This window comes from Myiozetetes cayanensis, unplaced genomic scaffold (assembly GCF_022539395.1).
Source record: "Myiozetetes cayanensis isolate MyiCay16 unplaced genomic scaffold, myiCay2020 scf5-8, whole genome shotgun sequence".
Lineage (NCBI taxonomy): Eukaryota > Metazoa > Chordata > Aves > Passeriformes > Tyrannidae > Myiozetetes > Myiozetetes cayanensis.
Window position 1 is genome coordinate 96934014 of NW_026087742.1, and position 23486 is coordinate 96957499.

The window sequence follows — 23486 nt, forward strand, 5'->3', positions numbered from 1 at the left end:
GGGCTCGGCGGGAGAGCCCGGACCGCGACTGCGGGGCCCCTGCGCCCCACAGGTGGTGGAGGCAGCGCGGGGCAGGGGGCGCGGCCGGCAGGAAGCGCCTCCCTCCCTCGGCGGCTCCCTGAGTGCCCCCCGCGCTGCCCGGCTTCTCCCCGCTCACCCTCCCCGAACACCGCGGCGAGACGGGAAGAGCCGCCCCCCTCTCTGCTCCCTACCCCGGCCTCCCGCCGCCAGGCACCGCGAAGGCGGGGCGTCCCTGACCTGGGGGGCGGCCACAGCAGCCGGCTGCCCTTTCCCCCGCCCTCCACCTGCTCGCCGCTTTTGTTTGGGAACGGGGGTGTGGGGGAGGTGCGGCCGCCCCTGCGTGTGGCGGGGCGGGGGTGGCCCGGGCACGGCCCCGGGGCTGCTCGGGGCTCACGGATCTTGTCGCCGCCGCCTTTGTCTGGCGGTCGGTTCGGGACTGCTCCCCCCTCGCCCTGCATCTGCTCCTCCTCGTCCGGGGGATCGCGCCGTGGGGCTGCCGCTCCCGGGGAGGGCCGAGCGGGCGGAACGCGAGTTTCGCCCTCTTTTCGGGGCGAGAGGGAGGCGGGGGCGCCTCTCCCCGCCCGGCGCCCCGCGCTGCTCGGCGGCGTTTGCCCCGCCGCCAAGTTGCCACAAGTTGGAGCCGCCCCCCCGCCGCCGGGGTCTGGCCTCGGCGTGAGACAATACCGCGGGCTGCGGGGAGGAGGAGGAGGAGGAGGGGGCGGGCGGTGCAGCCCTCGCTCGCCGCCGATGGGGCCGGGCCGGCCGGCGCTGCGGAGCGGGTAGGTGGCTCGGCGGGGGCCGCCGGCGGGCGCGTACCGCGGAGCGGCCGGCAGAGAAGAGCCAGCCCCGGCCGCGACCGGCGCTCCATGGAGGACGTGGGGCTGCGGGCCGGGCGGGAGCGGCTGGCCGGCGGCGACCAGCGACTCGGCACCGTGCTGGTGGAGCCGGGGCCCGTGATGGTGATGGTGGAGCAGCGGGCAGCCGAGGGCTACAAGCTGGTGGAGGTGCAGTTGACCGGTGGGGCTCCCTGGGGCTTCACGCTGAAGGGCGGACGGGAGCACGGAGAGCCCCTCATCATCACCAAGGTGAGCGGCGCCGGCGGGGCGGGGAGGTGGGTCCGGCCGGCTCCATGTTGCCGTGCCCGTGGTGGTGACAGCCCGGCGGGGGCAGCGGGCCCGGCCCCGGCGCAGGTACCGCGGGGCAGCGCGCCCAGCGCAGGTGCCGCCGGGCCGGCCCCCTCCCGGCCCTGCTCCGGGGCCCCGGAGCCGCCCTGGGTGTCCGGGGAGCGGGGACCCGTGAGGACGGGGCGCATCCCGGCAGCTCCGCGGGCAACAGGTTGCTGGGCGCCGGCAGCCTGGCGGCCCCGACCTGCCGCTTCTGGCCGCTCTTGCTGCCCATTAAACAGCCGGTGCCGTCGTTGCGGCGCTGGTAACTGGCTGTGGGACCCGAAACCCTGTGCTGGGCTGTTCCCTCCTTCTTTTCCCTCCGGGCTTCTGGCGTAAGAGGGTATGGAGACTGAAACTGCCGGCTCCGAGGCTGAGTTTTCTCTGCTGCTGTTGCACTTGCAAATTCTAAGTAATTAGGGTAGCCTTTTGAATCTCCCTCCTCCTTTAAACAAAAAGGTCTTGTGGCTAGTGACCAAATTCATTCTCCGAAGACCGGGAAGGGGGACGTTTCTGTTACTTTTTTTTTTTAAGTTCTTGTATACTCACAGCTTTAATCTCAGTGTATTGTACGTGAGTTAGAGAAATAGATCAGATTTTATAGAAAATGTTTTGTTTTTTATCTGGGTATGTTTTAAGAACCCCCATCCCTAGTAACTGTTGTGTTTAACTGTTAAGACAGCTTTCATGTTGCACAGTGAAAGCATATTAAAATAGATCCATGTAGATTTGTGAAAGAAAAATCCTCATTAGCAAAGCACATTTTGCTCAAGATCTGTAGGAAAATTTTATATATATATATATATATATATATATACTGTCATTAACAAGTCTTCTGGTCTCTGCCTGTTTCCATTTTGAAAGTGCCAGAGGGTGTCAGAGGTCAACAAGTCCTGTTTTATCCACAGTAGAAATTCTTCTAATCTTATTTTTCGGTTGGTTTCATTGTGAGTTGCCTAGTTGGTTCCCTTCTTCCACTCTTGAAACAACTGTGATACAGACTTTCCAAGTTAGGACTTTTGAAACCATCTGTTTCTAGATTTCTTCCCTACTGCTGTTTTTTGAGACAACAGTCAATGTCAGAATATGTATATGCTGAAAAATGACTACCAGTCTGTTGGCCTCTTACCAGTACCCTGAATTTATGCAATAGCAAACCTGGGAGGATTTGAGGAAAGGAGAAAAGAGCTACTTTACTATGTATGTAGGAGCTATTAAGTGCCAATTCAAATAATTCCACCTTTCTGATAGTGGCTAATAAGTGCTACATCTACAAACTGATCAGTGATACTTATTCATAATGTTACCTAGGTATTAAGTAACAGGCTCAAGTATTTGTGGCATGAGGATGTGGCTGTGGTATGTGAAGAGAAGTGTCTAGGGCTGGGAACCTTGTAAACTGGGTCTGTTGCAAGGGAATAATTAGGTGGAACCACACAGCATGGATGAGAAATCTGTGTCCATCCATCCAGACCTAGGGATAAGAGACAACCTGTGTCATTGGGTTTAAATTTTCATTTGTCATCATTGGATACGAGTGTATAGTACTATTTTTGAAACCAGGGACAAGAACTCGTGTCCCTGGGACTACAATTATTTAGCTGCAAAATTTTTCATCTTGATTTGGCCCACCCATCATGGTGTTTGGTTGGTTTTTTTTCTGTATTGCTTCTAGTGGTGGAAAGCTACTGGGAAGAATAATTTAATACTGGGTGGTTAAAACAGGCAGGACATGTAAAGTTTCCGCATCTCAGCTGAAGAGAGCCTTGGACTTGAGTTATACCCTTCCTGAGTGGGGATCACTGGGCTGCCATGGATGAGGAGATGCCGTTTCACCCACACTTCTCTTTCTGTGTGCCCTCCCTTCCCAGGTAGGCTGGTGGCTGGTCACTGGGGGATCCAGGAAAACCCACTGCACTGAATGCTTCAGGATACCTGTGGAAAACCTGGTTTTGTGGATTCAAACTGTGCTTAAGCATTAGCTGGTTCTGAAGCTCTGTCTCACTCTAGTCCAGAGCATCTCCGGGAAAGTGAGGGTGGGTGATGTCAACTGCCACTTTTTGAGGAGAGGAATGTGACAAGGTGTGAATGGAGTCTTAGATAGCAGCTACTTAAGGGGGATTTCGAAAATTCTGCCTGTCTCCTTTCTTACAGTCTCAAAAGCAAGATCAACCTTTGAAGAAAGTTGCCCCTTTATATACAGGCTGGGAAGTCTGTGGTGTAAATATTTCCTGCTTTCCATAGCATATATGACACTACTGCCAGAAAAGTGGCATCATAAAATACTGCAATTGAAAAATTCTCGAGTAAGCACTTTGCAGCACTTTCTGTGCAACACGCATCTTGGGTGTTAGTTTCTCTGATTGTGTGGCTATTTCACTTGCTGATAGGAAAGGAAGTTTTTTATTACAGATGTCATAAGGAGAGTCCAGGGTAAGAAGAGCTACAAATACTATTTGGCAATTTGTTAGCTGGAAATCTAGTCAATTAAAACAAGAGTTGTCCTTTGATCCACCAGATTACCAGAGAGGGGAAGGCATACTAAAGAGGAGAAAACATGCCCAGCCTTAGCAGGGGGCTAAGCGTGTGCTCAGCTGCTGGAATTTTGTCCCTGCTCATTGCAGGGAGGCTGCACTGGATGACCTTTGAAAGTCCCTTCCAACCCAAACCATTCCATGATTGATGTTGTGAGGGAAGCGCTTTGCCCCGGGAGAGGTCAGTGCACAGTCACGCTGCTGGTGCTCAGCAGTGGGCCCAGCCCTGGCGCCTTCCCTGCTTCGTGGTAGCGTTTCTTTCTGTAACTGAAACAAGACTTCTAGTCCTCAACGTGGTAGGCAGAATACCGAGTTCACCTGCCAGGCACAAGGCTTTTTATTTTATTTTTTTTCTCTTACCCTTTTTGTTATTGCTGCAATAGGCACAGAGGAAAACGGTGCATGATACAGCTTGCTTGATCTTTAAACATAGCTGGTCTTCTAAAACTTGCCCCACCCACGTGCAAATGGTGTTGCTAATATTTAAGAAAAAGGTCTTTTAGCATTGTCACTTTGTTGCATACTATTATTTTTTAATGTCCCTTTAAAAAATGCTTTACATTTTTTCTGATCTCTGCATGTGTATGTGATAACATTCCAAAAAAAATTGCCCAAAGGCAGCTTGTTCTTGCCTAATTTGACATGTTGAAAGAAAGGACATGCTTTTTATAGCTACATGTGTATTTCAAGAGAAGGTGAAATGAGAGCTTTGAGGACTTTAATTGGAAGTCTCACAAGCCTCAGTTTGTGTTTTATGCTTTTTTAAGAAAAAACCTCTGAAGAGGGAGATCTTAGTGGAAATAGCGAAAAGTCAAAGTGTTCAAGTGAATCTTGTTAAAATCTCCCATAGCTGCATTATCTTGATTACTTTTACTTTAAAAGGGCTCTTATCTGAGATGCCCAACTTACAGTGTCAATCATAGTGTTGATTGTGGGTGGTGGACAGCAAGTCATTTCACTTCCTGTACTAACAATAGCCTTTGGAACTCTGAAGTTGTTCTGCAGTCAGCTTTATCCATATTACGTTAATACATATCAAAACATTCTAGTTTATGCATTTCAAGAAAGATTGATGCATCATTTAAATAAATTTCTCTTTAGTATCTGCTTTACAAGAGCCTACAGCTATACCTCCTCAAGCAATGATCTCATTGCAGTCTAATCAAGGCTGGGCTTGGCTGGTATTTCTGCAAGATTTCCAAGTGAAACCTGGACTGTTGCAAGAAGTTTTGTTGATGATTTAGTAGATAGAGCTCTTGTCTCCTGAATCAGTGCTGAATTCATGTCCCAGCTGGAGGTGCTATCTTTTAAAAAGAAGTATCAGACAGACCCTGAACTTCTATTTTCTTTATTCCATTGCACTTTCCAAATGTGCTCCTGTGTGTGGTTAAGTGTGAATTGTAATTTGTTTAACCCAACAATTATTTAAATTGTATCAAGAAATGCTTCTGTATTAACTGGCTGCAAGACTTCTCCATGTGACTTTTATTAATTTATTATATCAGTAGTAAGTGAAGTGATTGCTGTTTTCATTAGGTAATTCTTTATTCTTTGGCCTTAAACTAACTAAAAGCAATTACTTACATCACTGTCCTGCAACGATATTTAGAGGGGGGAAAAAAGCTTTAATGGTGCTATATACAAATGAATCAAAAAAAAGACATTTTCAAACATAAACTAGTTGCCTCCCTCAAGTTAAGTGTTTGAGATGAGCTACCTTGCTTGTGACATTAATAATTCTTAAACTTGGCTGTAAAGCTTGATGTCCAGAAAACCAGCATTTAGGAGTAATCCGTGAAATTACTGCTTCAATATAAATGCAGTCATTCATGTAAACAGCTGATTTGTAAGTTATTAAGAGCCATTGTTCTGTGGCCAAGAAACAATTCTAATCTAGATCTCCATAACCCGGCAAATTTCATTCAGTTCCTTTAGTTCGGGAAAAATTCTCTTTTCTATTCATCTACTCTTGGTCATCAAACCCAAACAAAATTCTGTATGACTCAGAATTTGAACAGGTATCTTAATGAGCAACTTTAAAAGAATGTATCAAGTCGTGTTCTATGTTTCTTTTGAAACCTTTATTCAACTTCTTATCTTATGAGAGGGGTTTATGGTCTGAGTTGTATCTCTTTGTATTGTTAAATTTGATAGCTGAGAAACATTAGGAAATATGCATACCTTAGAATGAATGTTTTAGACTTGAAATAATATCACGTAACTATTTATCTTTTTTCCCTTGCCAAATATGTTAAAAATTGGGGGCTTTTCAACGTTATAGAAACAATGTTATATATTGCTTTTTTCAATGTCCTAAGTGATCTGGTTGTTACATCCCAGGTCTCTATTATTGGAAGAGTAGAATTTGCTTTGATGGAGGAAGATCTTACTGCTTTTTAGTTTGGTAAGCTGACTGGTGAAGAGAACGCTCCCAGTTTTAGTGCTTTAATGGTTGTTGAATAACCTCTTTATTATGACTGTTAATTTACTGGCAGAATGGAGCCCACCACCTTCATATGAGGTTTAAATGGTTTGACTGTGGAAGTATGAAGCTTAAGAGGTTGGGTTCAGGTTAGGGGGCTTTTTGTTTGTTTGTTTGTTTTTTGGGGTTTTTTTGGCAAGAGCTTTAACAGTTGAAAAGTTGAAATGCAACCAATATTGGAAATTGCATTTAAAAGCTATCTTGGATATCGCTACATGTGATTTAAAAACAAAAGAGTTGAAATGAAAGGATGGGTTAAAGGCTTGTGACTGGAGAAGTTTCAAGTCAGTTCAGTTCTGTGCTTAGCAGTCAACAGTATGAGTGTGGTTTAAGAAATGGGGTGTGTGTGTGCTTGCAGTACTGAAAGTGCAGTCTTCCTTTGTGCATTTCACACTACATTGCAGTACAGAAATCTTCCAAGGAGTTAGAATGCTTGTGTTTAAAACCAGAACCAGAACTAAGAAACTTCCTTACAACAAGTGAACTTCTAACTTTTGGAAATACTGATTGCTTTTAAATTGTTTGATTTTATCTCCTCTGCATTTCCTCCTTTCAGCTACTTGGGCAAGACCTGTTAAATTTATCATGAATTTTTAGTTTAAGGGAAAACACAAACAAAAGCATTCATGTCTGAAGACACCAATTCCAGTGTGTTTTGTGGGAATAGTTACTGCAATAGGAGTTAGACAGTGAGACTGACTGTTTGAATATTCATCAATTTGATCTATTCAAAGGACAATTTAAACTTCTCTAGTTGTTAATTAATTTATATGTTAGTTCACACTTTTCAGTATGAATTTTGTGTGCTACCATAGGCACTGGCCTAAAAATAAAAGATCTGCCAGAGACCTCCTATTACTGTTTGTTGTTGTCGGAGGTGTTCTAGTAATGCCATTTATTACCTAAGTATCCACCATGCTTATTGTTTTGTTTGTTTTCTTTTTTAAGAGGAAAAACCAATGTGGGTATGTATAGTGTTTATGCATATGCTACATATGCTTTACTCAATAGACTGTACAAACTTTTTTTGCAGAGCTTGATTCATTGTTTGTTCTCCCATTTAATGAATATTTAAAATAGGGTAATGTGTAAAGAGTAAGGTAAACGGGAAGTGAAGTGCGGTCATGTATAGATTAGAGGAAACAACTGTTTATCAGTAACCAAACTAAATTTATATCACAAATGTGAGCTTCTTTTTTCTCGAGAAAAGCCATTTGTGTTTAGTCTTCCTGTGCATTTGTAATATATATATATATATAATACCTAGGATGTATATGGATCTAGTTCTGTGGGTCAGTTTATTACAGAAGTTTGAGACAGGTCCTAGCCATTTTTACTTGCTGTGTGCTTAAGAGTTACAGTGCATGAAGAGTTTCACAGAGAGTTAACTGAAAATTGATTTAGTTATACTGAGACTTCATCCATTTAATCTACATAGACTTGCTATCTACTGTCTGTTTTGAACCTCTATGATATAAGGTCAGTTGAAAGTTTTGTTAATATATGCATCATGAAAAATATTGACCCCTCTCTGTAAACTTAACATAATTATGGATTTTTGGTTTTGATTTTTTTTGTGTTGTGTTTTGTTTGTTTGTTTTTTTTTAATTGGGAGGTATGTGTTTGCTTATCACTAAGATAAGAATATATATAATGGCCAGTCTTCGCGAGCGAAGATCCGGGAAGGTCTTTACACCTTCCAGCCTTTTGAATTGGAACCAGTTTTGAAAATTCAACTTGATGGACTGGGGGATGTGTTTTGTCCTCCATATATGCTTTGCCAAGCAGCAGACTTTCAGTGGTGTTCACAGAGGCTTAAGCTGAATGTTTAATAGAAGTTGATACTTTTGGAAAGTGGTTTGTAGTGTTTAAATTAGACAGGACTTAAGTGCTCCAAGTTGCTCTCTGAAGGTGTGTACTATTTGGTGTGAACCGTGTGAGAAGCTGAGGGTACCTGTGGTTCCTCAACACATACCTGGATGCCTACATCTACTGTAGAAAGATGTAATATTCCTGAGCAATATTACTGTCTCTGTATTTGCAGTATGCGTGGCTATACCTAAAATGTTCCAAAATTCTTTATTTCTCTGATTGTTTAAGAACATAGCTTTTCAGTTTGATTTATCAAGCTAATCAGGGTAGAGCTGTAACCTACTAAGGACAAAAAACATTTGTTAGGAGAGAACTTCTTCCCCCCGCCGCTGTAAATTAATACGCTATTAGTATTCAATCTTTAATTAATTTTGGGCATTCTTCTGAAGCAGAGATCTCTTATATCAAAGATAATGGAATAGCATCTGCAATATGACAAGTTGTTGTGGGGTCTTTAGTGGCCTTTACATGTACCTGACAGTCATTGAGGTGTTCTCGACTCCCCCAGGCAGAGAGAGCCGACTGTTTGGTAAATGCTGGAAATGCAACGAATTGTAGATTTCAGAAACTGAATAGCTTTGTCAGGTACACAATTCTTGGGTTGAGTCTTAAAGCAAAAACAGATGGAGTTGAGTGTTTGATGATAGAAAAGAGGTGGTTATTTCAAAGTTCTTCTGAACCCTGATGAAACACCAAAATCAACTGAAAGCTTTGAACTGTTTAGTCAAAAGCTCAGTAGTGTTGGCAGAGGGGAATGCCTCACATCCTGTGTCCCTGTACTTCTCCTACCTCACCCCACACAGAAAAGGCTTCCTCTCTGCAGCCAGCCCTGCTCTCTCCCTATTGAAATCACTCCATATCTGAATTGTTAGGTTCTTTGAAATGTGTAAATTCTTCTTACCTAGCCATATCTATCAACTGATACATGAGTTAGGAAATGCGTGTCATGTTTCTCAGATACAGATTTTCTGAAGAACTGTATTTAGTAATGAGGTTTTTGAAGGATGTAGAGTGGCCTGGTTTTCAAAGGGCAAAGAACAGTCTCAGTGACTGAAAGCTGGAAATAGGCAACATAATGAGAACTGAACTGTATCCCTTTGGATAGCTAGTAACAGTAGTTTCATCCATTCTTGTAGTCATTTATCTAACTGAATGACTTTTTAGAAGGGAGATGGATCATGATCAAGGCTTTTCTTGTTATTGTGATTGTAGGTGGCCTTACTGGATCCTTTCCTTGCTCCAGGCTCTTTGCTGTTCTGTCCATCACGTTTCTGAGACCGTGTCTTTACCTGCAGAGCTCTAGACCTTTGTGCATTTGTGTCATCTACAACAACGGGGTGTTTAATGTTCTGGTAATAGCAGAGGTAGTTATCTCTGAGCAGGGTGATGCAGTCTAAATATGCTTTTGCTGATGTGTAAGGATGAATTCAATTTGATTTTGTTGAAATGGTTGCATCACCATAAGACAGAGTTTTGGGTATTTTTAATGGAAACACACAAGCCTCCTTGTAAGCTGTGCTTTGTTTTGTGTTGTTTGTCTTTTAATGGAAAAAGATCCAAGTGTTAATGAAACTTACTTGAAACAAAATCCAGAGCCTTTTAAAATGGCCAGACACTTTCATTTTAGAATAACAAGTTCTTCATCCTCAATCCTATTATATTCTCTCAATAATGGATCTGCAGTCAAGTCTGGATAGCTGAAGGAGGGAGGGATCTGCCAATGGGGATAGTACAGTTATTTGTTCAGAAGTGATGCAGAGGTACCTATGCTGTACTCAAAGTGACAGTTTCAATACTTTTCCTCTTCAGTATAATATATGGTTGTTCTTAAAATCCCTTCACGAAGCTATGCAAACAGATTATTTTGAAATTTTTCTCTCTCTTGAGATAAAACATACTTTGTTGTACATTTGCTTTGAAGGCTTCCAACATAAACTATTAAACAAAGCAATGTCTCCCAGTTTTCCAAATATAAATGAACTAGTCAGCATTCTTTAGGAAATAAACCTCTGATTTGGTTCAGTAAATACTGTAAAAGTTACTGGTGGAGGGTAACAATACTTCATTTGGAAGCTGTATATTTTTCAGTAAAGTACTGTTAATATTTTAGGATAGTATCATAGAAACATGATCTAATGGTAAAGGAAGTGAAATGCTTCCTACACAGTGTCAGTTAGTCATCACTGTGTTAATTTTCTTAAACAAATTACATGCAAAAATGGGTTTGTGGGTGTTTAGCTGGCTGATATCTGATGTAGTGAATTATCCAACTCCGGAGGAGTATTTGAATTCTGCATAACACAATAATTACAGTGTTGTAAATTGCTTTATTTCCTCTACAAATACATGTTTTTTTGATCGAGAAGAAAGGGCGACATTAGATTTTCATCAGATACATTTGCAGTTGTCTTTTTTAATGGAATAGCAAAACATCCATTTCACAGCCATTCATTTAAATAAAAGGTGCAAACATACTGTGTTGATGTAAGGTAGTGTTTTGTTGGGTGTATATAAGCGTATATAGGTGAAGAGAATTTTAAAATAACAGGTAAACTTGAAACTTCATTTATCTGTTAAATATAATTAATGTGTTAAGACAACTGTATGCTTTAAAAATCAGCTTTTATATACAGTTTGTAATCTGTTTCTTACATGACTATTTTGGTCGAGTACCTTTATTTCTAAATATAAAAGCTCCCGTAAAATTAAAAAACAGTGTCTTGTTCTGAGGCTGTAAGATGTGATATAAATACTGCATTTTCTCAAATTACTGCAATTCTAATGTCATAATTCTACTTTTACTTCCAGAAGATTGTTAGAACACAACTTTTAAGCTCTAAGGTAGTTTACCCCCCTCCCCTTTTCACTATGTATTCTTAGTATGTGCAAGAACTTTCATATTTCTTGTTCTTCTGTCTTTCTCCTGTTTTGTAAAAGGTAAAACCCAAAAATTTGCTCCCCTGCTTATAAAACAGATATTACAGTAAAATAACTTTTTTCCTACAGTCTTTACCTTCTGGGAACTTGATGTTTTTCCTCACTGCTGTGGAAGATTGCTATCAAGAGCAGAGCTGTGCCTTTCCTGACACCTTGGAGACCTGAGGAGTTTCTGTGATGACTCAATCTCATGTTAGGGAGGGGTGTAAGACAAGTCTTTTGTTGCTCAACTGAATTTCTTCTGTCTGATTAAGGAAATCGTCATCTTAACAAATATTGTAGCTGTGACCTGTTATATCAAGGTGATTAAAATATATGTGTAAAGAGGCGTGGGGCTCTTTGGTGGTGGTTTGGTTCCTTGAAGGCAGTAATGGGTCCGAGTTTGCAAAGCTCCAATACAAAACCCTGTCAGAAGCAAGAAACAGGAAATCCAGAGAAATGAAAATTGGAAGGTCTAGTAAATTAGTTACCTGTTTTGCCACAGGTTTCTTGTGTACCTGTGAGAAATTGTGTAGCACCTTTGCCTCAGTGTCTGGTGTTGTGTGGAACCAACAACATTTCGCACAAGTTGTTTCTCAAAACTGACCTGATACAGAAGTGCTGAAATATTATGGTGACAAAGACTTTATGGCCTTTTAGTAAAACCCAAACCCCAAATATATGAAACCCCTAGGATTACACAGAGCTGTCTCAAAAGGGTGTAGCTGTGTGATACTGTTGGTAGTAAATTCTTCACAATAGAAAGCAATGGTTTGTGATTGTGTATCTACAGTGTTCATCATCAATAGTGTACTGCAGTGTACAATTAGATCTCTGTTTACAAAATTAAACCCACTACCTACCCAAAATACACAGATGCTCTCAGTGCCTCAGAAAAATAGAAGAGCTGAATGGAGTGTGATAGACTATCAGCACCTGAGCAGGAGGCAAAAAAGCCCCATAATGTGGACTCCTTATATAGAAGGTCAATCAGACATTTGAATCTGTGCGATTTGTAATTTACTGGTAATAAAGCTTCATAAGGAAATAATTTTTTTTTAGCCAAAGCACGTCTTTGCTGACCACTTGAATTTCATTCAAGTTCTCATTACTATGACCTACTTACAACTCTCTGATAGAAAGGCACTGTCAGTGACTTGAAGATTGATGATGAATTTACTTTTCATCATTGTGCATAGCATACAATTTTCATCAGGGGAGCATGAGCATTTCTTCTAACTGCAGACAAAATAAAAAAATGTAATTTCTTCGTCTGCACATCACTAGCACTAATTGGAGGCTACCGTCTGCTCCAGTATATTGTATCAATAGTTGTTATGATCACCCTAATTTCCACCTAAAGGTGTTGGGATAGCTTAAGACTCCACCCTAAATCCAGTGCTGCAAACATCAAGTCTTTAGCAACCTAGTTTACTTTGCTGAAAGCTGACTGAGGAAATGTTGCATGAGCAATTTAATTATCCGATTAGAGGGAGTGGAGATGAGCAGCAGGGAGTGGCAACATTGTGGTATACAGTCACATGCTCTCCAGTGATTTACAGACTATAGTCCAGCTGATTTTCAGTGAAAATTAAGTGGAAGTATGGAAATAATTTTGTAAATTCTTATCTCCTGTTTTCTAACTTTTTAATTTTCATAAATGAGCAGTCTGAATCCAGACATGTACTCTTTCTTCATCTTGTGATTACAAACAATAAAATATGTTCAGCCCTCTTCTGAGGATAAAATGGACATAACTGTTACTAATATCAGAGTAAAAAGAAAATTATTTTGCTTGTTTTAATTTTTGTTACCAAAAAATACTTGACATTTGACCATCTAGGAGAGCAAGTTCACTGAATCAACCCTAAACTAAGTCATGGCAGATTGTAGCTATGTCTGCATCTGTTTTAGGTGCCTCTTTGACTAAAGCCATGGAATTTTCTTCTATACTTGATTTATACTGGCTGCAATTTTTTATGGCCAAGTTTTCTTCTCTTTGAATTTTGGGGAAATTTCTGTGAGGACTTCTAAGTGCATCTTTGTTGATATGAAATAAAATTAGTTGTTTACCTTTTAATAACATATTGATAGTGTATATACTGCTTTCTAAAAATGTTTTTGGACTTTGCACTGAGAAGTTTTCTTCTAGTTTTCTGATTTGTTTAATTCTGTTAGCTCTGTGGATGCACCATCCCTTGGAGTATTCAAGGCCAGATTGGGAGGGTCCTTGAGCAACCTGGTCTAGTGGAAGGTGTCCCTGCCTGTGGCAGGGGGTTGCAACTAGATCTTCTTTAAGGTCCCTTTCAACCCAAACCATCCTATGATTCTATTTGGCCATGAAATTTGGCATGTTATGTATGGCTGTAAGGAGTCTGGGCTAGAGTTGTACGTATAACACTTAGTCGCAGAAGTCTTAAATCATTCTACAGTGGTTTGGTCTTTACATTTTATGTTCTTGTAATAGTTTTGATGTTTGTTTGCTTTTACTTATTTTTCTTAAGAGAAGGCAAAAGAAAGGTGGTATCCCAATGGTGTCCTTATAATTTTATCAGCTGAACTGCAATTTTCCAAACTAATTTTTCTATGGGGCTCAACACTAGACTGGTGTACCTTGCCCTCTGGGTTTATGTTTTTCCCCTGCCAAGGGAGTGTTTGGATTCAAGAACTTGCTCTCCAGGTTCTGGACGGAATGTGTTGTAGTTGCCTCTTCTTTCTGGTACTTGGGCCCTGACTTTTCTGAATTTCCTTTAACCTGTTCCAGTATTCCCTCTTCCTTACTCAGAAATCTTTATCCCCTCTCATTCTCCTCATGTAAGCGATTGTGGGTTCAATTAAATAGTCAAAATCTTCTTTCTTTACCAGTATCTTTCACTCTGCTATTTCTGTCCCTAGCTCCACATCTTTCTTTGCCTTTGGAGCCCCAAGCCTACAAAATATTTAGAATGGAGGATCTCTCACAGGACTTGAAGTTGAGACTTCTTTGAAAATGTCCAGGTATTAGGTGTTTAATAAGTGACATAAGGCATGCACACACGCAGACGGCCAAACTCACGTGGTGAATGCTGTCTGATTTTGCTGAAGCAGGGATCACTAGAGTGTTTCAGATTTAGTTGCCAGTTTTACTATTTAATGTGTTTGTTTTCTTCGTTTTATTTCTTCATCTGTTTCTTGGGTGAACCATTGCAGTTTAAATTTAAGAAGGCTGAGTGTCTGAGGCTGACATGCACAATGGAAAGTTTCTGCCTAACTAATTGAAGTATGTCAAATTCATCAACCGCTAACAGAAAATATGATCTCATGATGAAAGCATTGAACAACTTTGATTAGTGAGGTGGCTAATACCACCTGTGGTTAATTATAGACATGGATCTTAGAGTAAGGTGAAGACAAAAGATGATTTTTATAAAACCATGGCTTAGGTACTAGTTTATTAGAAAGGTGTAATATGTAAATAAGAGCAATAAAAAGATGTCTGTACTTACTGTAGCATAAATTTAAATACAAATGAAGAGGAAGTCAAAAGCTTGCAGGAAGAACAGTGATTTTTGTGTTTTTGTAGTTGTATTTGAAGTTAATCGGGCTGATTTTTTAATTTTAAGCCAGAGTACACACAACAAACTGTGACCTGAAAAAATATCCTGTGAATTTTGGTATGCAAGAGAGCATGTTGTTTTTTCTCTACCTCTGTGACTCATGCAGCTAAGACATCTCATCCCGCTTTAGTTTTGAAGAGAGGAGCATCTGGGAAGGTTAGTGGATGTTTTGTAATGTTTGATGATAGTTGTCCAGGTGATGATTAAATTGTACCAAAGCATTAGAAAAATGTGTCTCCTTCCTGAGGTATGCTGAGAGTTATTTCCCTTTCTGATTAGACTGTGAGTTGAGGCAGAAGGAGCACGATGTGGTAGTTACACATTTTAAAAAGCAGAACTAGCTTTAATGTACAGTGACAGAAAAAGAATTTTCCATTCTTGAGCACGTATTATTCAAAGCTTACAGTTTTGGAAGGAAAACAGGAACACCTTATGACCTCCAGCATATTCCAGTGTTTTGGTTTTGAGGATTTGGTGGTTTGTTTTGGTTGTTTTTGGTGTTTTTTTTGAAAAAAAGGGACAGTTCTCTGTTGTGGCACTTCTTGCTGTAATGCAAATGCAGTGCAAGTTGTGCATGTGGGAATGGGGACTTCCTCATAAGGCAAGAAGAGACGTAAGATGTTTAATGTGGAGTTCAATATGCAGCGGCATCAACAAAAAAGGGGTAGTGGGGGGTCTTGGGTATTGCAGCCAAGGATATAGTCATCATATATTGGTGAGGTTCTTTAATCGGGTGCACAGCAGTTGACACAAGCTTCTAGTTTATTAAAAGGATGTTGAAAATTGATTTGGTGCTGGAAAATGGTATAACAGTTACTTAAAAACTGACAAAATGTATTTTACTCAAAGAAATTGAAACACAGACCAAAATTCAATAGATTTTTAATCTAACAAACTTGAAGACTTCTCATGTTTGAAATAACGGGAATAGTTCCTAACCTTTAAGCAGTGTGTCTCTAACTTTGTCTTATGTTTTCTGTTGTTGAGTGGTGTTGGGTTTTGGTTTGTGTTTTTGTTTGTTTGCTTGTTTTGGGTTTTGTTGTTGTTGTTTGTTTGGTTTTTTAAATACTTGCTTGATGTGAAACTAGTTATTTGGCTCAGGTCAATGTACCTGGAAGAAAGCGGATCAGAAATAAAGTTGGATTGTGAACTCATAGAACTTTTTAGTATTTTTTCCATTCACAGTTTCTGAAGAAACAGAAATGGATTGGGGTTCCAAACCAAAAAGCTTTTTGTATGATGATAGAGTAAATGCTAGGAAATTATCTGATCTGTAATCTACCAAGCTGTTAATTAGGCAGCTAAATACGGCAGCTGAACAGTGAAACTTTTGACTGATACCATTCAGGTTAAGTACAGGAAGAAGTGGGTTTTGTTTTGTATTGCATTGTGTGTGCAGGATACTCAAATGAAAATATGTGTCTGTGTTGGTAGTTAAACACAGCTGTGAATCTCTGTTTTTCCATGATCATAAGATTGATTATATAAGATATGAGGTCAGGTCTTACTCTGAAATAGTACAGTATTTTCATTTATCAGCTAAATGCCAGATGATTTTTGAGATTAGAGTAGATAGTGTTGGAATTTCTTCAGTCATTCCTCATATTTTATCCATATTTTCATTTTTAAACTACAATAACCTCTTCAGTAGTTCTGGAAAAAATCACTGAGATTACTTAGATACAAGTTAAAATTAAATTCTTATGCTTAATGTCATATCTCTGGTTTTGTATTTTGTATTATTTCCTTCTCTTGACAGGGACTTTTAACCTTATTTTTAGTGTCACAGTAGTGTTTGGAGGTAAAGCTTTCTTTGTCTGGTCTTCTCTGTGGTGTAGAAAATTCTTAAATCTGCCCATTCTCTTTCCATAGGGACTATCTTAGCAGTTTAAATAAACTTCTTAAAAGTTTTAGAATTCAAAACAAAATGTGTGTTTACTTCTTAATTGGATTTCCCTAGTTTTCTCATTACTGTACAGTAGTTTTAATTCCTTCTCACAGAGTTTGTCACACTGTCTCTGACAGTGTGTAAGAACATCTGAGTCATAACCTGTTTATAATGAAAACAAAAGACCAGGTCTAGTGGATTGAACAACCTTTTCTAGTGGAAGGTGTCTGGGCCCACGTCAGGGAATTGGAAATAGATGATCTTTAAGGTTTCCTTCCAACCCAGACTGTTCTATGATATATCATAGTCTGTGGTGCTGTGCACATGGTAGAAGTTCTTTGGTGCTAAGGTGTAATAAGCCTCTGTTTCTTCCAAGATACTCCTCTTGCTTGGGGCTGCTTTTGGGTGGAGACCTGAGGGTGTGCAGCAGCACTGGAGCTTATTATACAAGATGACAATAGCAGCAATTTGTGGTTATCTCTGTGGCTGTATCAGTTTTGTGCTTGTAATTCTCACAAGGAAAACTTCCTACGGGAGCCTGCGTCACACTGATGTACGGCTGCTCTGTTGTAATCTGGCTGGAGTCAGCTGGTGACTCCTTGAGTGTGGGAGATGCATCAAGCCATAGTTTCTGGTTGCTTGGTAGTTTCAGCTGGAAAGATCTGCGGGAAATAAATGTGACTAATACATTTGCAAATGTGATGAGCTCTTAACGTGCAGGCCATGAACTGTAATAATGTATTGGGCATCCCCACTGATGAGGAAAACATCTTGGTCTTGCCAATCAAAGATTTCCATCAAGGTCTAGACATATTTTTTCTTGATTTGCTGCAGTTTCTGTGTAATGACTGTTGCAGGAACAGTTCTGTATATTCTCAGAGAGCAGCTTCTAATTGTTTCACATTTAAAATTTCATATGTTTAGGGAGAACCAGTATTTTCAGGTCTAAAAGAACATATCCTGCTGGTTCACAGAGGAGAAAAAATAGTTATAGCATAGCTCTGGAAAACTTAGAAGACCAATACTTTCAGTTGAACTTGTATTGCCCAGGAAGATTCCTGTTCATTTTATTTAAATGTGCATTTATGGAGTCACAGCAAGTAAGGAGAAAACTTACACAAACTATCTTTATTTAGTCATAAGTTCATGTGACTGGACTGTGTTTGTCCAGAGCTTGGCCTTGGTATTCTGACATTGAGATTGGATTGGAGTTGTAATTTCCCTGTTAAGCTTTAAAATTCTTAGCTGAAATTCTTTCATTTGATCAACTATTAGCACTGGTAGAGTCTGCTGATGGTGAGCCTCTGTCAGTATCCACTGACAAAGTGTTGATTCATCTACTATCCGTTACAAACCAGACAGCCTGATAAGTTAGCTGTGCTTTCCAGTCAATAATATGTCCTTTTTTTATATACGTATAATAAATAGCAATACAGATTTCTGTCAATTCATTACATTTTTCAAAAGCTTCTGGTTGACTTTGGCATATAAGGACGCTCAAAATAGTGTTACTGCTCCACATGCAATACTGCCATGAATATCTGTGTCATCAGTTTAAGAATTTGTAGAAATTAGGTACATTTCTTTTATTTCTTTTCCTTTATCATTCAATGTGTTTGTTCTTGTCTCCAGAGTTAGACCTCTGGTTTTTTTTGTAGCTCTTTCATTTGAGATCACTTTCCTATGAATATCTCTTCTATGGATGCAGTTTTCCAGTGCTGTTTTCCCAAACCTGTTTACTCTTGAAAATAACATCTGCTGCTCCTGACTATCACAATGTTGCTTAGAGATGTTATGACCTTGTACCTCTTTCTGAAAATGCCTTACCTGTAGTTGTTGACAGTATCCTTTCCTTTCAAATCAAAAAAGGAATTATTTTTTGTTCTTGTTGATTTGCTAACATTATGCATTTTATAGTAGCTGCTGTATAGCCATCTTAATGTGCTGTTTGTGTTATGGATTGATTTCCTCCTTCCTCCCCCTCATCTTCCTCCTTAGCATCATAAGATAGGAATATTGTCTGGAAGGGCATGTCTGCTGTATCTAGGAACAGGGGGACAGCTGTGCTGAGTAGGGACAAAGTCTCCCAGTCCTAGTTTCCTGTTTGTGGAAGCAGCTGGGAGCTAGTAACTGAGGTATGGTTCTAAGAAGCAGAAGTAATATAGTGTAATTTAAAAATTGCTATTATTTCCCCTCTTTTGATTTTTTTTCTTTTAATTAGACAGCAAGGTAGACATGTCTGAGTTATTTGTGTTTGAGTCAATTAGCAAATTCATGGCAGGACTGATTTTTTTTATTATTTTTTTTTAACATCACTATATTTTTAAACTTTTACCTTCCTCAGTATCTACTAGCAATGTTTCTTACCTGCTTTTAAGAAAACTGTGCTATTTTACACAACTATATAACTGACTTTATTATGTTTCTGAAAAATAACTGGCCATCCCCATTTTGCATATTCATGACAGTTGAAGGCTAATATATAATAGTTCTTCTTGCCACATCTTTTCTAAGCTCAAGTCTGTCCTGATTAAATTCTTCTTGTGCTGGTGATGGGTCAGTATCTCTGGCCAGCCTGTTCTTCTCTCTAACGTTCTAAATTCTGCTGGATTCTTGTTTGGGTGGGGTTACATGAAACTTTCTTACATCATTAGTAAACTTTGTTCATCCTCTTGCAGATCATTTGAAAAAAAAAGGAAAAAACCCCACAAAGAACCTTCTGAACCTAACACGAACCAAAATTCCAACTAAAAACCCCAAACCCAGAAAAATTGAACTGTCCATAGTGTAGATGCCAGTGAGATGTTTTTAGTATCCTTTCAGTATTGTGAAACTGGACTTTTTATTTCTATATTTCTATATCTTTTTTTCTCCTGGGCTTTTAGAGAGGAATTATTTTCAATCCCATGAGAGCATAATTTCTTTAAAAAGTTTTGGTAAGAAACACCATCAAAAAAGCAGGAAACCCTTTCTGGGGGAAAAATAGTGTATTGTGTGAGTAATTCTTTGTGTTGAGTTGTAAAGAATTAAACTCGAATACAGGACAGGCCTGCAGAAATCACACTGTCCTGTTGCCTGCTGCATTTCACTAATGCTATTTCTTCAGTAGTATTTAAGTTGGTAGAAATTATAGTAATCCTGTAGTTAATTTTCTCAGGACCTTTGTGGGGCTACTGTGGAGAATATTTTAATATATTGCCTTCATTTTGTGAGGTAGCAAGGTTGTTTTAGTTTAGGGGATATACTCTGAAATATCAGTTGCTTTAAAACATAGTCTGGTCTTGATTTGTTGAAGGTTGTTGTGGTGGGTTTGCCTTTTGTAAGAGATTACTCTTTTATGTGGGAATTTCTAGGTTTTTCTCTGAAACTTTTTTTTCTTGTAAATTTTAGAGAATGCTCCATTTAACTGTTAGTGGCAATGCAACATCTTGCTGAGTGTGTTTATTGCACATGGATTGTTACTCAGGACCGGCAGTTTGTGAATGCAGATCTAAATTATTTATTTTGGCTTCCCAGATCAAATGCTGAGGCTCCTTTCTTGATCTCCAAAAGTTTCTAGTTCGGTTCTTGACATGCGTTAGAATAGCAGCTTTGTGATTTTAAGTGAGCAGGAAGGGCTGTGTACAAAATGAAGCTGTATGGTCCTGTTGCTCTTTAGAGAGACTTGAAATAAAATCTAATTTGCAGTGTGATTGATGTGCTTGTACTCAAAGACACCTGACCAAAAGCAGATTTTACAGGCAGCTGTATTTTTCATTCCATAAGTGCTCTTATACCTTGTTTATAAGACATAAACGTGATTGCTTTTTATGATTGGGGATATTTACCAGCAAAATTTGAGTGTTCCTTACCTCAGGGTTTGGAGTTTTTGTGTGTGTAGTTTTGTGTAATAACAGACCATAGTCTGTTAATTTTTTAGAAAGTAAATATTCTTTAAATTATTGCTTAATTGGATAATTGACCCTGTCTTCTTTCTAGGAGGAAGCTGTTTCTCAGCAAGACAGTCCTATTTCTTGGACTTCTGTCTTGCCAGTCCTGGCCTGGCTTTGTTAGACAGTCCTGTCCTAAAAGCTTTTTTCAGGTCTTGTTTTGACTATGAGTCTTGACATTTGAGGATCATTGGGCCAAACCCACTTGCACGTATTGATAATGCTTTCTGTGTTTTTTCAATATGTTCCTTTTCTGTCTGTGGTGCAGAATTGCCCGACTGTATTTGTTTTCTTTCATGTCTCTAAGTGCTTGGACAACATAATTCACTTATCTGGCATTGTCTGGGTACCAAAATAATTTACTTTTCTCAGGCACAAGGAAGTAGTGCAGCTTTTGTTCTGCATTAAAGCCATAGTTACAATGTTGCTTCCCTTAGTTCAAGAAGTGTTCTGAGCTGTGAGGGAGCTTTTTTGAAATGAAAAGTATTTGGATAATTTAGGGGGTTTTTGAGGTAACTTCTGCCAAAATTGCAATTATTGGAAAATAAGGGCATGTAAGGTTATGTTGTGAATTAGATTTTACCCAAGGGCCTGTATCCTGTTTCAGGATTTATTAAAACCCACTTCTCTGAATCTCATTTTGGCAAAAGAAACTTCAGTGTAAGATTGAGGCATCCATTGTAATCTCCTTTCTCTGTTATTTTGTCACACCCTTGTTCGCGTACATGAACTCAGCTATGCTTTACTTAAGAGAAAATATCGTTGCTCCCAACATACTGTGTGGGCTGGCTGATTGGAAAATACAGCAGGCTGGCTTCTTAGCTGAACTGTGGCCTCGATTTACTGTAAATGGGCTAATTAACCATAAGAAGCCCTACTGCTCTTGTTCATGAGCAAGGAAGCTACATAGGGTTTAACCTGAGTTGCTTACAGTTTTCTGTGTCTGTCTGTTGATTTGTCGTAGTTATATACGAAAAGTGTAAGTAGTAATGTAACAAAACTTGAAATAAAATATAGATAAATATGGAAGACAAGGCTATTTTGTGAACTGCTCGGTTTGTGCTCAGCATTTCTAGATCTTTTTAAAGTATAGTAGCTCAGATTTTTGTAATTTTTTATTAAATAACTGAGAAGAGATTTGTGATTTGGGCTTGTGGTTGTTCTGGAGAGTCTTAATAAACACTAATTGATGAAGGACCTGTACTTTTTAACCCTTTCATGCAGAGAGCCTTAGGAAGCTCAGTGTGCCAGTACTTTCAAAGAAAGAATAGAGCAGCAGTTTGTTATTGCTATGATTAGGGTAAATTGGGTTATCTTAAGGGAGTCATTATAAACCCACTATCTTTTGGTATTTTGATTTTTTTTTTCCCCCCTATTTGGATGACAGAAGAAACTTCTCGAGAATTCTGTTGTTGCTGAACCTCTCTCCTCTATAACTGAGACAAATACAAAAAAATCTCATACTAGCAAAATTTGTACGTCAGTCTGTTCAGTAAAACACAGAAGTTTGCCCTCCAGCCTTATCATTCTACCATTTTTCACCATCTGTAGCCAATTAAAAAAACAAGGTAAGAAAATACTGTTTGCTTTTTTCTCTATATAAATAAATGGAAGTGAGCATAATAGCAGCCAAAGGAAACATTCCTCTGTGATTGCAGCAAGGTTTGTCCAAAATAATATGCCCTGTATTTTGTAAATGTTTGGTTTGCCTCTGATGTTTAACATTTTAGGCTCTTTAATGTTTTTGGGTACATACCAGGCTAAGTGTAAAATTTCAAAATCCATTGGTGGAAGTCTTGTAAGACGGGACCACCTGCTGTGTTTGCTCTGCTGTTTCAATTACTCTGTTATGCAAATTCTTTCACTGCAAGTTGAGGAAGATGGAGGAGGCCACTTGGTTAAAATATTACTTGACATTAAGTGTTTGTGCTGGTCACCATTTTCCTCTTTTGGGAACAAAAAGTTTTATACAGAGGACTTCTAAGTCTCATGGATCCACAGAATGATGGATCTTCTTTGGGTGGATCCAACCAACTTGGGTTGGATGTGCAGAAAGCCAAACAAAGGCTGAACTCCTTCTTCAAAGGCTGAACTTCCCATGAAGTGATGAGACTGTGAGACTGATGTTCTGTGCGTATTTATTCTCAGGTTTTAACACTGAAGTAGCTGTTGAGGCATTCTGTGAAGCTAGCTCTGTCACTCTAGTCTTAACTGGTTAATGAAAATGGTTAAGAATGATAAATTCTTCAGGCTTTATAAGTGTCTTCATGTAAGTGTTCTTACAGAAATAATGGGCGCTTTGTTATGGGACTTTAAGTAAACCATGCAGAACTGTATGGTAAACAGTAATAGTTTTGGCCAAAAACCATCTGAGTCAACACAGAAGATGATCTGAAACATTCCTTGGTGTTGAGCAAGAAACAAGGGCTTTTCTTGTACTAAGAGGACAGTACTGGTCACTATACCTCTAGTTTTATGAACAGCTTTCTGCACCTGTGGAAGAAAATGTTTTAATATAATCCAAATGATGGCCTTGTCCTTGTATTTTACAGTGTGTCTGTGACTGTTGACTAAATCAAAAATGTAGTCAAATGAGAATCTCCAGAATTCATAAGCAAAATTAGGTTTTGTCCTTTGTCCAGTCCTTCTCTGTAGTAGAAGGCCTCTCTCATACCTTTGTGAGCACTGATACAGAATGACCCCTCAATATTTGAATCATTTAAAGAGCTTAGTTCCAGAAGCATCTCAAACAAAAATTGCCTTGAGGAATTGTTCTTCAGGGTAAAGTGGGGCTAATGTGGGAGTCCTAGAAATCATCCTAAGGAAACTTGTGCATGCCCTCTTACCCACAGCTAATGCTGGGCAAATACTGTCAAGTGATTAAGTTTGCCCCTTAAAAGATGTAATGAGGAAATTGTGCTTTAATACAACTTAAAGTATTAAGATAAATCACAGGCAATTTAATGCTATTTTGGAGGCAACTCAAATGGGTTCTGCCACCTGGATCTGTCACTTACGCAGTAAAGTCCTGGTAAAAAAAGCACAGATTTTTCTCTCTGGACTGTGCAGGACTGAGCACTTACTC

At 39.7% G+C, this 23486-nt stretch overlaps 1 protein-coding gene across 2 annotated transcripts in view; it reads left to right on the plus strand.

The window, feature by feature from the left end:
• The first annotated feature begins 862 nt into the window (after window positions 1–862).
• Window positions 863–23486, plus strand: part of SHROOM2 (shroom family member 2) — a 120469-nt gene continuing 97845 nt past the window's right edge. For both annotated transcript variants that reach the window (XM_050332923.1, XM_050332924.1), the window contains exon 1: window positions 863–1106. In XM_050332923.1, coding sequence (XP_050188880.1) covers window positions 888–1106 — 219 coding nt within the window. In that variant the 5' untranslated portion in view covers window positions 863–887. The remainder of the gene's footprint in view (window positions 1107–23486) is intronic.